Raw genomic sequence first — 17,099 nt, forward strand, 5'->3', positions numbered from 1 at the left:
TTATATAGAAGTCTTGGGTGCATGTGGCTTCTCCAAATATCACGGTTTCCTACTCTGTGTATTGACCAGAGATTAACTCCAGACTTCTATATTGTTGCTAGACGAACTGCCTAAATGCCTTAATTTCCTTTTGACAGACACCTGTTTCATGTTTGCTTTAGTTCTTTGCTTGTGACTTCCTTCTTCCTTTTTACAAAAATATAGAACATTGATTTTGTTTCTGAGGTATAAATATATGTGAATAACAGAATGTTAGAGACTGTGATAGATATTGCTAATTTGACCCTCTTGGTTACAGGGGAAGGGGAGGAGTTACAGCCCGGCCAGTTGGAGTTGTAGTACCACGAGGGACGCCAACTCCCAGAGGAGTCCTGTCCACCCGAGGGCCAGTGAGTCGGGGAAGAGGACTTCTCACTCCCAGAGCAAGAGGAGTCCCCCCAACTGGGTACAGACCTCCACCGCCACCCCCGACACAAGAGACTTATGGAGAATATGTAAGTGAAGGTGTCAGACAACAGCCTTGTTCATCAGATTGACTTAATCCAGACGTAGCACTGGATATTGTACGCACGTATGCTTACTCACCTTGTTTTGGTTCTTGAGTATTCTACTTTGTTTCAGCAAATATTTATTGAGTGCTAAAGAAGTACTTAATACTAGAGGTATAAAAATGTCCTGATCTTTTTCATCAAATAGTTTAAATCTAAGGTATGGAAGAGGAGTTTGGGTGGTGGGGAGGTGTAAGACTAAGGTTCAGGAGACATATTTTCAAGCCCTTACAGGAATTTAATGTAACATTCTTGCATATTTCACTCCTGAATACTTCAGTCATTTAAAAAATAATTGCCTGCGTATACCAAGATGGTTTCAGCCTTAACTGTTTCCTTTTAAGCTACTCTGCTGAGTATGGATTCTTAGTGGAAATTCTTTTCAGTAAAGAAAACAAAAGTTCTCTATTTTCAATTAGTGCAAATCAGTTTTTCATTTATCATTCAGCAATTCTTTGATATAATTCATAGACTGACTTAACATAAGAGAGAATAATAACCGTGAAAGTTGAGGGGGAAGGGAATTCTTTGATGTCCTCATTTACCATAAATGAAGAAAATAAGAAGCAATGGATAGGTGATCCATATTAATAATTGAAATTGTTAAAGTAAGTGTATGTGAACCATTGTCAATGAAAGGGAAGCAGTAACAATGATAAAATGCAAGTATCAGTAGGTTTTCATTGTTTTACTTTAGGAGAGATCTCTTGCTAGGTGCTCTGTGCCTCTTTGCATAGTTTCTAGAAGGTTGCAATAATCCCCTGGGCCTCAGACAACCTCTTCAACCTCATCTGTGTGGCCACTGGTAAGATCAAAGTCTTTGTCTTGGACATATTTAAGTTTTTGTAATTCCCTGAACATTCTGTGTCATCTTAGTCTTCCAGACCTTTGCTTATACTGCCTGCCTCAGCCTAGAATGGTGTTCTTATGTTTCATTTGACTGTCTCCTTGTGTGCTTCTACACTTAGGTCAACCATTGCTAGAGAAATTTAGAGGTGGTAATAGCTAACCTGTTGAGCATTAATACAGTTCTTACATTTCTCTCTCCCACCTAGCTTGTGAACCTCTGGAAGGGCAGGAATGGATAGCTTTTATCTCTTTATACTTGGGAGAGAGTGCATACTGGGAGCCCACTGAATTATATTTTAACAAATCCCATAATAGTTTTACAAGTTTGTTATTCAGTTGAGGAAGGTATGTGTTTCCTCTCTTTGAATTCGTTACAGTTAGATGTGTTCCTACTTCCTAATATTCTTACCAGATGACAATAATAATTATGCCTCAGCTCTTCCATAAATGCTGAGTATCCTGGAAGTATCAGGGACTCTGAAGGAGAGGAAATCTTAAATTCCTTTTAGGTAGGCCCAGTGTCTGTTCATTTCCACTTTGGCTTACATTGATTTCTTAGGTTTAGATTTAATACAGATGTGGTTGGATGATGTAGTAGAAATTGCCAGGCAGGTTGTGTGGGAAACCTGGATCCTATACCCCATTTTACCATAAATTTTAATATCAGGCAAGATATTTAACTTTTTGGGCTTCATAATCCACTTATTTCAGAAAGAACTATTGCCTTCATTACATGTATTCATCTTTCCATTCAATAAAGATTGGATTTCTACCATGTGAGCCAGACACACATGTTGTCTGTCTCAGCATGTATACTCTAATTATTAGAGTCTGGAAATAAATTATATAGATTAATAAAACTGAAAAATTCTTGAAAGGTTAAAGTCCAAAGGAGGAAAAGCAAAAGCAAGAGACATTCAAGACATTTGGGTTTGCTGCTTGTACTTTTGATTGTTTTATTTATTTTTTATTTTTGTAAATGATAGGAAAGGCATTAAAACAATTGAATTGAGAAGTATTCTGTAGGATTAATTTACTCCCTTTTCCATCTGCTACCAAAGATAATGGGATAATGGCCCTGTTGAAGATTACCTGCATTTTTCCAGAACCAGACAAAGGTTTAAGAGCTCTAAAGGAAAAAGTCAACCTTCATTGTTTGATTCCCACACTCACTCATGCCTGGCACTCTTCCAGGCACTGACTGTTACTGCAGCTGTGATTTCAACACAGAGCCAGTGCTCTTTCTGTCACATGGTAGTGTTGCCTTCAAATAACTGACGGTCATATCCGCCAGTGTTCTAATTTGGCTGGAATGCAGTATTTGCAATTTTATCAGCATCATACAATTACAAGTCTTGCATACATAAAACAGCTGTGTGCTTTCCAGGTGTGCTTTGGGTAGTATAGTGGGACACCAAAGGAAAAGAAATACCATCATGAGTGCACCTCCTTCCCCGAGTTGAATTATCATCATGAAGGGTTCAGATTACAAACGTTATAGTTTTCCCACTTAATTTAGCATCTATTATTCCTGGCAGTGCCTTTTAAGATTACTAGTCAAGAGAAAAGATCTTCCTCATTTAGCCTAGCATTTTGTGAGCTGCCTTGGCACAGTTATAGTAAAAGCTTCAGTGGCTTTTTCAGTATAGTAAAAGCTTCACTGTATATAACAAACTTTGCTGGTACTTGGTATAAGGAGTAGATAAAGCCCTTCAGCTTGCTTACAGTGGCTTGCCATCAGTAGCACTGCCTTGCAGATACCCGTTTGACCTCATCTTCCTCCACTGACCCAGTTTTCTACTTCCAACTTTTCTAATACAGCTTGCAACCTCTGGCATAACTTCAGACCTTGGCCATTGGTCTCAACTGTTTGAAAACCTAAAGATTACTCACCCATCATGCTTAGTTTTGCAGCATGGTAGGGGGAATGGGAAGTAAATTCTTCTTAAAAAATTTTTTTATGTTGGGCTCGGCACGATGCTCACGCTTGTAATCCTAGCATTTTCAGAGGCCAAGGTGGGCACATCACTTGAGGTCAGGAGTTCAAGACCAGCCTGGCCAACATGGTGAAACCTCATCTCTACCAAAAAAAAAAATACAAAAACTAGCCGGGTGTAGTGGTGCGCACCTGTAAACCCACCTACTTAGGAGGCTGAGGTGGGAGAATTGCTTGAACCCGGCAGGTGGAGGTTGCAGTGAGCTGTGATCGCCCCCACTGCACCCCAGCCTGGGTGACAGAGCGAGACTCCGTCTCAAAAAAAAAAAAAAAAGAAAAGAAAAATTGTTTCTTTGTTTCTTGGATTTTAGATAGGGTGGGTGTATTATAAGATACCCAACTTAGAAAACCAAGGAGCTTGTAACACAAATAAATGGTTATTCATTCATACATCAAATGGGAAAGTTGGCCATCTTTGAATATACTAAAATTATTACATGGAACTAGAACATCTTAAATTAGATTCTAAATTCCATGAGGGTAGGCACTCTCCCCCTGCCTCCCCTTCCTCCCACCCACCACACTTCACCTTTTTATTCCCAATAACTAGTATATAATGTCTGGCACATAGTAGGTCTTTAGTAAATATTTACTGAATGAATGAATGAATGGTCACAAGATGGTTTTTAAAAATTGTCTCCTGCAGAGAACCCACCACAGATGCCTTCTGTGTGATTTTTCAGTTTTATTCACATAGCAATTTATATGTAACATAGTATTTAGTATATAGCTATGTAGAACAATCATAATATGTCTAGTTTTCAAAAGATTATTAACTTCTAAGGAAAAATTCTTTATCTCTAGGTTAATCTCTGGCTACTAGCTCAGTTTTTGGCACATTGTAAGCACTTAGTAAATGTTCATTGGACTGAACAGCCTTATACAGAGACTTGATAACATTGTTCAGATGAAGATTACCATGGATTTTTCCTAAGTTACTGGTAAAAGCATGTGATGGGAAGAAATATGATAGTATTTGAGAAAATAACTTTCCTAAGTTACTGTTGTCTTCTAGCACTGGACAGGTAGTCACAGGTTACAAATGAATAAGATTAATTTTGTTAGCTCCTGAAGGAAACAGAAAAACCTACTGTAAATCTCATCTCAGTATAAAAAGGGGCTTTAAAGAAGGATGTAATATTTGATGAGAAACTGCTCTCCACAAGGCACTTTGATATATGTCACGTTTTCCTTATAACCACCTACTATGATCTCTACTGTACAAATGAGAATTTAAGGTCAGGGAAGTTAAGTGCCTTGCCCAAAGTCACAGGAGTGGTAAAGAAGGAGCAGATTCAGGATTCAAAGTTCAAGGCCTATGTTCTGTCTTGAAAACCCAGTGCTTTAAAAAAACGAAACCAAAAAAAAAAAAACAGTGTTCCACTAGCCGAGGTTATAAATAAAATCTCTTCATCTTTGGAGAAAGTGTAACAGATGCTGTGTGTTCCCTTCATCAGAAATGCCATAAAAGGGATTATAGGACACTGAATTAAATAACCTCTGTGTTCCTTGCGATTCAGTAATTCCCTGGTTTTAAGCTACCCGAAGTAGGTAAATGGAAATGAACTGTTAGGAAGAAAGGGATGATGTTCGGATTAAAAAAAATGAACAAAGCGCTACTAATACATTTATTGGCAAAAATACGAATAACACTTTCATTTAAGAATTTCTCAACATCTGTACCTCTGAAAGGGGCTTGTCATTTCTTTGGAACTCAGAAACGTAATTTTTAAAAATCTCCTTGGAATATATCCAGTGATAAAGGTTTGATTTCTATACAATGTGTTTGGCTATATCAAACCAACTCAGTTTACTTTTCATCAACTTTCATTTAAAATTTACTATCTGAGGCCATTATTTCCAGAATAAAAGATGAAAAAAGATCACATCAGTGGTTTACTTAAACAAAATGAGGAAAATTCTATTTTTTAAAATCCTGCCACAATAGCTGCATTTTTCAGAAAGTATGCATTTCAATCTTTAAAGATACTCAGTGATTTTCAGATTATGTGTACTGCAAGTATTCTGATACAGTTTTAGGCCCAAGAAAAATTTAGTCAACGGTATCTGTTCTAGTTCTTTTTAAATACTTATATTATGCCCATTTTAGAAAACGTACTGTTAGCCAAAGTGAGAAAACTTGACAATTCGCAGGTATTTCCTTGTAAAATGTGCCTATTGAAATTCGTCTGATATTTCTCAAGGTGAGTTGGTGAAGATATTGGATCATTTATACTGTCATCTGAGCCAACTGTTCTTCATCGGAGTCACTGTAACAAAATATTCCCTGAGTGTGTGTCATTGGGATGAACATCTGTTAGCAAATACATCTATTTGACTTTGTGATTGTTATTACGGGAGTACGTATGACACAGCCATTTGAGTAGGATAGTCTAGCCATTGGTAACACCAAATCCATCTCTCAGTAATTCTCCTTTTCAGAATAACTCTCAAACAAGATAATTTAACGTGGTTAGCTTTTTTCCAAAATGAAGAAAACAGATAGTGGATGTTTTTTCAGTTATTTAAGTATAAATTTGGGACCTTCCGCTCTACTTTTAACTTAGTAAAATTAGATATAATTACAGTAACTCCTCATCTCTTTTTGGAGAACAAGAAGTACCTTTTTTCCAAAATGACATTGATTTATTGTTTATGTCCAAATAATTAAATAACTGACAAATTAATTAGGATAACCCAGTACACATTCAATGAGAGCACTTTAATAATTTAAAATGCTGGTGTAATTACACAGGAAAGCATGCCTGAGGTGTCCTGGCAGAGCCCAATTTATGAATTTCTAAAGTGAAACCATTTTTTATAAATTGTTTTAGGGTCAACATGCAAAGAAAACACACAATCTAAATAAATCAGCATCCCCCTAACACTCAGTATGGTAGTTTTATCTAGTATCTCTGTAAGATCTTTTTCATTTCCATTACTTCACCTAAACACTTGCATGTTATTAGCTACTGAAAGGAAAACTGTTTCCTCTTTACTGCTGCTCTCAATACGTCACTTTTGCACTGTATGTATAGGTTGTGTTCGTTTTCTGCAAACATCGACTGTGTGTCCTGCAGTTTAATTCTGACACCATTTACCAGGAGTTAGCACAGACCCTACAGTTAAAGGCTTAGTCCCACTTGAGGTGCCAGTTGCAACTGGTGGGCCCCCAGGTTACCCACAACTTGTGTCAGACTTGGATGGAAATTGGAGATTCCCACAACCCCTTTCTTATGTTTGATAATTTGTTAGAATGGCTCAGAACTCAGGAAAGTAGTGTACTTACTACTGCTAATTTGTTATGAAAGGATACAGGTCAGGATCAGTCAGATGGAAGAGACGCATAGGGCAAGGTGTTGGGGAGGGCATTCCACGCCCTCTCCAGGTAGCCACCCTCGCGGCACCTCTGTGTCCTCACCCAGCCTGCAGGCGCTCCAAACCCCTTCAGCTGGAGTTTTTAATGGAGGCATCACTACATAGGCGTACTTGATTAAATAATTGGCCATTAGCGATTGACTCAATCTCCAGCCCCTTCCCTTCCTTGGAGGTCAAAGGTGGGGCAGCAAGTTTCAACCCTTTAATCACAGGGATGGTTCTCTTGACAGCCAGCCACCTCTCCTCTTTCCTTAGGGGCTTTCTGGAAGTCATCTTATTGATGTAAACTCTTCTGTGACGGAAAGGGGCTTGTTATGAATAACAAAAGGCCCTCCTTTCACTTTTATTGCTCTTATCACTTAGAGAATTCCAGGGGTTTTAGGAGCTGTGAGCCAGGAGCTGTGGAAGACAATCAAACTATACATTTCTTACTATATCATAGTATCAAAACTACCAAATCTAAATTTCTAACTCTGGTGTCATCTGTTCACGGTCCCCTCTCCCTGAATGCCCTATAAGCACTTTGAAAGCTGTGATATAGACCAACACAAAGGGCCTCATTATTCCCCAGAGTTTCTTGTTAAGATGAATGGCACTACCATATAATCAGACTCCCAAGTTCAAATTCTTTCATCTTCCTTCTCTGTATTCAAATAGCTACCAAGTCTTTTCACTTGTTCCTCATGAATAGCTGTTTGATTTCAAGCTCATCTACATTGCCGTTGGTTTTGTTATGATGCTATTTTTGTGCACTATTTTATTCCCAGCACCTAACATATAGTAGTCACTTAATAAATACTGGTAGTTTGGATGGATGGATGCACAACAGACAGAAGTTGTCATAGCCTCCTCAGTTGCACCTTTGCTTGTAGTCTTGCTCCAGCTCGTTCCTTTCCTTAAATAATATATTCTTCATACTACTTCCAGTGTACTTTCTAATATCTAACATCGGATATGCTACTGCCCTCCACCTCCCCCCATAAGGAAGAGAGCTAGTTGAAAATTCTAGAAGGATCTTAGTCTCTTCAGGATAAAGTTGAGACTCCTCTGCATTGTGTTTAAGGGCCTTCCTGAGACCTTTCATCCTCCTGTTGACTAACCGACTGTCATTTTGCATTCAGTCTATCCCAATTGCAGTCCCTTAAACATAGCAGGAACTGTAAACTGTTTTCCCGAGCTCTTGGCTCCCTTTGAATGTGCTTTCTTATTTTGTCCATGCCAACTCTGTTTACTATTTATAGCCTTAGATCATGGAGCCTTCTGGACCTAATCAAGCATAGTTAGCAGCATCTTTCATGTCCCTTTAACAAATTGTACCCACCTCTATGTTTACTTACTTGTCCTTGTCCTCAGTAGACTGTGGGATCCTTTAGGGAATGAACTATGTCTTTGTTTTATCGTAGTATATACAGTCTCACAGAACCTGACATTTTGGAGATACTAAGTAAATATGTGGAGGATGGACAACATGGCCTTTGTCAACGCCAACTAATTCTGTGTCGTGCCATGTGTTATGTATACTTTTCAGCACACTTAGTGCAATAAAATTGAGGATCTTAAACAAGTTTTAGCAAACATAACATGGTCCACTTAGTGAACTAATAAGTATGAAAGACAATGCAATTTAATATAAAGATTATTATTCTGAGAGGCAAAATACAGTCATGTATCCCTTAACAAAGGAGATACATCCTGAGAAATGCATCATTAGGCGATTTCATCATTGTGTGAACACCATAGAGTGTTCTTAGACAAACTTAGATGGTAGAGCTCACTACCGCCTAGGCTATATGCTTTTAGGTAACAAACCTGTACAGCATGTTACTGTACTGAATACTGTAGACAGTTGTAACACAGTGGGGCATCTGTGTCTGTAAACATGTCTAAACATAGAAAAGATACAGTAAAAATGTGGTATTAAAATCTTACGGCTCCACTGTCCTATATGTGGTCCATAGTGACCAAAATGTCATTACGTGGTATGTGGCTGTACTTGGTTTCTAACCTCCTTTCTCTTCAGAGTGACCATCTATTGTGTTTTTATGCAGACTATTTAACCTTTCTGGGCCCGAATTTTCTTTTAACCTGCAAAATAGTGGTGATGATACATAGGTAGCAGGTTAGTCTAAATGACGTTCTTAACCTCTTTCCAACTTAAAAAATCTGCAGCGGTTTGAGTATGTTTGTCAAAATTTGGTTTCCACTCTCACCCTAAAGATGGTTTTTGAAATAAAAAATTGTGTTTTCATCAAATAGAAACCTTTAATTGAAAAGTAAGTTACAGAATAAACAAATACATGTTTTAATGGTGGTAGAAACAAGCTAAAAATGAGTAGTTGTGAGCCTTTTGAATTCTAAAACATCTTGAAAAATGTTTTACAAAATGAGATTTAAAAAATACAGACTTGCCATCCCTTAAGATGTGTAAACTAAAATTGCCTTAGGAATTCTCATCATACTATTCTCTAAATCATTTAATTATGATTGCATCAGCTCTCTATTCATAGGAAGTACTTATTATTCACTAATATCTCTTGATATCTCAAGGTTGTGTAATCAATTCTAAGCATTTGAGGCTGAGCTGATGGCTTAATCACCTTTAAAGGTAAGTATGGTAGGGCATTTTAAATGTAGTCATACAAGCTCATAAGAATACAAAAACTCCTTTCTTCAGCAGATATTTTTTATTCTTTGATTATCTAACTATAAGATGTTTGTTGAACAGAGTGTGGAATCATCCTTAAATCATCTCCTGAGGCTTGGTAGTGCCTACTTAAGAGAGGCACTAGGTACCTTTTCAAAGTCACACAGTCTATTAGGGCAGAGCTAGAATTTAAAGCCCAGCGTTCTGGCTCTAGAGCCCATGCTCCAGCACCCTGTCAATGTATTCTAATGGAGAAGCTAACAAATAAATGGGAAAAATTATTTAATCTCTTTGGACATAAAAGTTATTATACAGAATTTTGAGCAAGTGATACTAAGGAATAATTGGTTTTACCAATCCTTCTGCAACCACTGCAGGATGTGTTATTTCCTCATAGGACAGCTACCTTTGGTTAACTTAATCCAGGTTTAAAGAGTCAAAGAGATAGTTTTGAAGAGGAGCAGAAATATAAACCTCCTGTTGTACGAGCAGGCCTCCCTTGTCTGTGTGTTCTCCAGCTTCATGACTCACTAAGGCTGTGTAAGATGAAAGTTGTCTTGAAGAAAACACTGTTGCTACCATAAATGGTGCCTTCATCTGTACATGGGAATAGAGGGACCACTGTTTTCTCTTTGTGATAAGAATAAACTCTTCTGAAATTTTGATGACTAGGAACATCAATGAAGGCCTTTAGGGGAAACGAAATGTATTTTTTAGTATACATGTTGTTATTTAATGTGGATTTTATTTAAGGACTCAGTGAAGTCATCCTTCTCACTTTTTTGAGAAAGCTAGAGCTCACCTGAAGCTTTAATTGTGACTAGTTTGGGAATTTTTGTAGAGACGGGAGTTGTACTGACGGCAAATTTCCCCAATGCAGTGACTACTCACATAATTTTTGACAGTTAACTAATCTCAAAACTGCTTCAATTATCTTGTTTTCCATAGTGAGAAATTTAATTAAAACAGAGTACAGATTGTGAAAAGGTTATTTATGAAAATGCATTTTAAATGTGAATTGAAAAGCCTAGGGACACCTTTTTATTTTAGATAAAAAGATGAAGGTTCTATAATTTTTCATATTCATTTTACCAGAAGCCAGGGTAAGAGCAGTAGGCAGTTTACTTGAAATGTCTTATCAGGAGCCTCACAAATCAATCTTTTGCCTAAATTGCTTGAAAGGTTGACTTATTTTAGGAATGTAAGACTTTAGGAAATAAGTTCAGATTTAAAATATATGAGTATGGAAGTTTTTTTTTGGTTTTTGGGTTTTTTTCTTCCTACATTAAAACAACAACAAAACACCTTATCAAGGAAGTGGAAAGCTCTAAAATGAAAATGTCATTAAGGCATGGAAAGCAAATTGTGCTGTCATAATTAGGCTTGCCCGTCCAAGTTAGTTGAGCTATAATGGTTTTATGTGAGCTGATGTGACAGATGTAACATATCCCTCAGGTGATTTAGGGCTGAGGCAGGGAAAGGAACTTGTGAACCACTGGATTATTCCTTTGTTATAATGGACTATCTGCAAGAACCTGCCATGTTTGTTTTACAGTTTTCAACCAGCATTCATAGAACACGGTCTCTGCCTTTAAGTAGATTAGAGTCTAAGAAGGAACATAATGTTGGGGAGGAAAAGTAATTTTCTGTCTACCCTCTGAGTTCTTAGCTGGAATGTACCCAACGGAAAAAAGTTTTTTGACATGCATATTTTATATATATGGGAGAGATACCCAGGGAATTAGTAAATCTCAAAGAGGGAGCTTCGAACTCTGGTTTATATAGCATCTTCCGTAAGGAACAGTAAATTTTTGCAGAAATGACTAGATAGTCTCTAGGGAGAGCAAATTCTGGAAAGGCAAATAAATGGAAGTTTGTTATATAGATTCCTCTGTTGCCATCTCAGGCTAATAAGGGTCCAAAGTTATCTTGGTGGGCCTCGTTGTCTCACTCCTGTAATCCCAGCACTTTGGGAGGCCGGAGTTGGAGGTTTGCTTGAGGCCAGGAGTTCAAGACCAGGCTGGGCAGCATATTGAGACCCCGTCTCTGCAAAATTAAAATAAATTTAAGAAAATAAACTTGTGTTCAGTGATCAACCTTGGTCCCTCCTGGTAGATAGGGGAGGAGAGAAACCTTTGCCTTTATAAATTTATGTCTTGCTTTGATACAGATATAAGAGGGCAGAGAGGGCAGAGAGCTTTTTTAATCTGCTGATTCTCAATTAGCTTCAGCTCAAAATAATCTTTATGCTAAAGTGGCATATTTTGGGTTGGCATGCCTGATCTCCTGGAGTAGTTGTCACCCCCACTTTGAATTCTTTCATATTTTCTTGTTTATTTTAGGTGGTCAATCTGTTATTTGGATCCACAAGTATACATCTTATTTAAGGTACTTATCTTAGAGTAATGTAAGTACTTTTATTTTTCTTATTACTCTCCATTATACTTTAAGTTGTTAGTGGTAGGTAGGAGCTATGTCTTTTGATCTACAGGACCCAGTATATTTTGGTTGAGACAGGGTCTTGTTCTGTCACCCAGGCTGGAGTGCAGTGGTACAGTTAGAACTCACTGCAGTCTCAACGTCCTGGACTCAAGCGATCCTCCTGCCTCAGCATTCTGAGTGGCTGGCACCACATGTGTGTGCCACTTTGCCCGGCTAATTTTTTTATTTTTTATAGAAACAAGGTCTCACTTTGTTACCCAGAATGGTCTCAGACTCCTGGCCTCTAGCAACCCTCCTGCCTCGGCTTCCACAAGTGCTGGGATTACAGGTGTGAGCCACTGTGCCCAGCCTGGATTTCCTGATGCAGAGACGAAACAGAGTTAACCTTGAGAATTAGAACACCTATAATTGACTTATGTACAAAGAATAGGGAGGAACAAACAGGAAAGTACAACTGCTTTATGGAATGTGGTAAGACTTTAGAGGAGACAACATTTAAACCAAACAGGAAGGGGATGAGTAGCACTCAGGTAGGAGGAACCAAGAGGACTCTGTGCAGACTCGATGTGATATTTAAAGGCATGGACACAGGGAGGATCTTAGTGTGCTGCAGTCAGCCAGAAGAATTTTGGTGATGTCCATTATTGATGAGGTTTATTGTCATCTTTATACATTTTTATTCTATTCATTTTGTTTATAGGTAGAATAGAGCATGAGGTACATAACAGGATGTGGAATGAGGACTATGGTGGTTAAAAGTAAATAAAATAAAAAAGCAATTTTAAAATAGAACTACGTTGTTGGGTTGGGTGACAGAAGTGGAAGGCCAGTTGGCCATCTCGATATGTTCTTATAGTGTGGCATTATCCAGGAGAGTTCACTACAGTACAGGGTCTGACCCTCAATTTTATAGGGCCAGGCAGTATATCATAGGGGTTAAAAGCAAAGTTGGGAGCCAAACTGACTTTCGAATTCTTGCCCTGTCTTTAATTGCTATGTGACCTTACTCAAATTGCTTAACTGTTCTGTGCCTCAGTTCCTAATTCAAAGATGGAAATACTAGGGCTTATCACATGAGATTGTTAAGTTATAAAGATGAGGTAAGTTGCCATGTGGAAAGTACTTGATACCTGACACATTAAAGGTGATAAATAATTTTGTTGTTGGCTCAAAAATCTAATTCTTCAGTTTACCAATGTAGCTCAATCTTTCAGAGCATACTCTTGCTGTATATTGGACATTAATATATAAAAATTGTAATATCCAGTACTATTCACATGTGCTAGAATGACTAAAATTAAAAAGGTATTTTGAATTGTGGACTGGGATGTGGCACAATAGGAACTCTGATGCACTGCTGTGGGAATGTACACTGCTCCAGCCACTTTGGAAAAATGTCTGACACATTTGGCTGTCTGTTATGAGCACAGGCCTCCCCAGGACCTAGCAGTGGGTAATTCCTCAGCAGAGATGCACACTTAGATGCACTGGAAGACATGTGTAAGAATCCTGTAGGCAAAACCTAAAAGAAGCAAAATGTCTATCAATAGTAGAATGGATGAACAAATTATAGTATAATCATTCAGTATTTTAAAGCAGTAAGAATAAACCAATTGTTGCTACACACAGCATTGATGAATCTCACAAACATAATACTTAATGAAAGAAAAATGGCACAGAATAGCAGATATTCTGATTTCATTTATATAAAGCTCAAAGCCGGCAAAACTCATTGATGGTGCTGAGAGTCAGGATGGTGGTTACTTTTGGGGCAAGACGGTGATTCAGAGGGAACAAGGGCAGCTTCTGGCAACTGTTGATGTCCCATTTCTTGATCTGAGCATTGGTTACTTTTTTACTCCTGCTGTGTGGCTTGGTTGTATTCACTTGGTGAGAATTCACTAAGCTGTGTACTTAGGATTTGTACCTTTTTATGACTTATTTTATGCTTGAATAAAAAGTTTAAAAATATGACCAATTTGTGAATTAAGAGAATTGATAAGACTAAATAGACCAGATGCTCTCATTTATAACAGAATAACACATCTTCCTTCAAGCAGATCTGTTATTAGACCACGTGATAATCTGAAGGTTACTCAGTAAGTCTAAAAGCAGATCAGAGAATAATCTTAATGCAAATATTTTAAAACTCTGATAGCTTGTTCTTAACATTTTCCCTGTAGAAGTCTCTGCACTGTGAATTACATGTGCCTTCTGGTGGGCCAGTAGCCATTTCCCCTTCACAGTGGGACTAAAGACACTTGGCATCTCTCATCTGGCACATCATTCCAAGAGGGGCTCTTGTTCTCAAGGAAGAGCACTTGGAAGAATGAATGAATCAATATAAATCCATGACTAATTGAATGCTCACCCTGTGCCAGGCACTGGGAACACAGTGGTCGACAGGCAGATGAAGCCCTTGTTCTTGTGGAGACTCCATTTCTATTGGAAGACATAGACAATAAATAATACATATTGGGTATTGATGAAAGTCAGCTTCCAGACTCTTGCTGAGCATGACTACAAAAGGTGAAAGGAACAATCAACAAATAACCAAAAAATCTTTGAAGGCATGAAAGCTAAAATGGTTAAAAAAATAATAATAACTGGGCCAACAGCTTGGGGGAAAATGAAAATGAAAGGCAATTTTCCTCTGAATCACAGAGAATGAAAAATGACTCATGTGACTATTTCCTCAACTGTCCTAAGAATGGTACATAGCTAGTATCATTCTAGATACAAAGGAAAGACATTAATTCGTGTTATACACAGTGGATGTCTTAGGACATCAGGTTTCATTCTCTGGTGGAACCCTGGTGAGAAAGACTGCAATGAGTTTCTGCCAATTTCTAAAGAAGGTAGGTGAGAATGTGAACTGAGTCTTTAAAGAAATCTAGAGCCTGGAGAAGTTTTAAAAAATGGGCCTTAAGGGTCCACCCAGCTTAGGTGAAGGGACTGATAAATCCCCTTGGCTGTGGAATGGATCTCAGAGAAGCTATACTTCCAGAGAATGCACTGATGGTCAGCTTCCAATCATAGCAGTCCTTTGTGGGACTAAGGTTAACCTAGACTTACTAATTCTCCTATCCTGGAGAAATATAGCAACATAGTCCTGAAATTATTTTTTTCATGTGTAATTGCTGATATTCAATAAAAAAAATTACAGACATACAAGAAGGTACTATAATAAACTAAGGAAAAGTACAGAAGCAGACACAGTGGATTCAGATAGCAAACATTATACTCAATTATAATAAAGGAATTAAAAAATAAATGTGATGATTTAAACAGAACTGGAATGTATAGAAAAATAGACATTTTGTAACTGAAAAGAACTAAATGGATGGGTTCAGTAGCAGATTAGACAGAGCTGGAGAAAGAACTAGTACGCTAGAAGTTAAATCAGCGAAGCGTGAAGAGAAGAGACTGGACCACATGGAAAGGACCCTGAGCACAAAGTCTCTCATGTCCACCTTGCTCATTTAAAGCCCAGAGGTTCCACATGGTCTGGTCCCTGCACCTCTCTCCCAGCTCACTCCACTTTTACTTCTTGTCTTACTCTATTCCTGCTGCTATAATAAAATTATAATATTAATAAACTATAATAATTAGATGTAATTAGATATTTTAGATGGATAATTTATAAAAGAAATGTATTCTCACGTTTTTGGAGGCTGTGCAGTCCAAGATCAAGACACCTACAGATTAAGTGGTGAAGACTTGCTCTCTGATTCATAGATGGTGCCTCTTGCAGTGTCCCCACAGGGCAGAAGGGCAAAATGGATGGCAGGGACTGGAGGTCCAGGCAGCTCTCTGAAGCCTGTCACGAAGGCATTAAACCAGTTCACGAGAGCCTGCATGTCTTAAGCACTTCGCAAGAGGCCCAACTTCTTAATTCCACCACAATGGACATTAAGTTTCAACATAAATGTTGGAAGTACACAAACATGCAAACCACAGCACCCCTCTACCTCATGGCCTTTATGCTTGCTGTTCATTCTATCTGAAATTCTCTCCCCCTAGTCCCCTAAAATCCGTGTGACCAGCTCCCTCACGGCTTTCACATTTGTATTCAAAGTCTTGTCTGTAAGGATTTCCCTGGCCATAGTGTCTAAAATCTCAAACCTCCCCAACACTCTCATTATCTTATATACCATATATTTTGCTTGGTTTTGTTTCTCTGCTTCCCCATGAGGACAAAGATACTTGTTTTGTTTTGTTTGTGTTGAATGCTATGTCCTCGGTGCTCAGCACAGTGCCTGACATCTAGTTGGCATTCAACAACATCTGCTTCCCAGGATAGATGGAAAGATGTCCATAAAAATCTGTAGCATGATGCAAGGTTAATATGGACCCAATGAAATTTAGTTATTCCTCCTTTTTCCTATCTTTGTGGAATTTCTGGTTTAATTTCATTTTCTTTAATTTTTTTATTTACAGTTAGTTTTCCCTTCACTTGTTTGTAGGATTTCTGACTTAACTTCATTGTTATTTTGTTTTTCTTTCAGTGTATTTTTCAGCACCTTGACAAATTAAACAAATGAAATTCTACCTCAGTTGGATATGAACTAAGAGAAGAGATCCTATGAATGATTGACACAGACATATTTTAAAAGGCTGTATTCAGATGTGGATAGAATAGCAGCTAATCTTGGTCAGTCGTTACCTAAAAACCAAAGTAGTTAATACAAGTGATTGCAGGATGGAAATGTAGACATCACATTTTAGAGAAAGTTTTAAGAATTCATCATATTCTAAGAAGTCAAATACCTTGGATAGCTTTGATTTTTCTCTGATCTGACAGCTTGAGAGTGTTAAAAGGAATAGGTCTTTAGCTAAAACAAAACTACCTTTATTAGGTATGAACTATGCCAAACAATTTTCATAAATATTTTTTGGCTAATCTTCCCACAACCACTGGTAACAACCAGGAGGTATATTATGATTACCATTTTGCAAATTTTAAAATTGGGATTCAGAGAGATTAGTGACTTCCCCAAAGCCACACAGCTAGTAAGTGGCAGAGCTGGAATTTGAACATAGTCATCAGACTCCAAAGACTGATGCAAGGAAGTTGTATTAGTGTAGAAGTCACATAATATTTTCCTCACAGCCCTAAAATAAACAACTGGGCATGTGATTTAATTCTTAAATGATGACTTATTTAAATGATATGAGAAAGATTCTTATTTAGAATCATTGTTAATATGGTAATTTTTATCTTTAGTTGGCTTTGTGATAT

The 17,099-nt window shown here is 37.8% G+C and overlaps 1 protein-coding gene across 12 annotated transcripts in view; it reads left to right on the forward strand.

The window, feature by feature from the left end:
• KHDRBS3 (KH RNA binding domain containing, signal transduction associated 3) overlaps window positions 1-17,099 on the forward strand; it is a 204,065-nt gene that overhangs the window by 129,609 nt on the left and 57,357 nt on the right. For 10 of the 12 annotated variants that reach the window (XR_008536852.2, XR_008536856.2, XR_008536855.2 and 7 more), the window contains exon 6: window positions 299-494. The exons of the other annotated variants lie outside the window; for them this stretch is intronic. Coding sequence is in view for 5 of the 10 variants with exons in the window: in XM_024345282.3 (XP_024201050.1) it covers window positions 299-494 (196 nt within the window). In the remaining 5 variants the exon portion in view is untranslated. The remainder of the gene's footprint in view (window positions 1-298; window positions 495-17,099) is intronic. 12 annotated transcript variants of the gene reach the window in all.

The sequence above is a fragment of the Pan troglodytes genome, chromosome 7 (assembly GCF_028858775.2).
Source record: "Pan troglodytes isolate AG18354 chromosome 7, NHGRI_mPanTro3-v2.0_pri, whole genome shotgun sequence".
NCBI lineage: Eukaryota > Metazoa > Chordata > Mammalia > Primates > Hominidae > Pan > Pan troglodytes.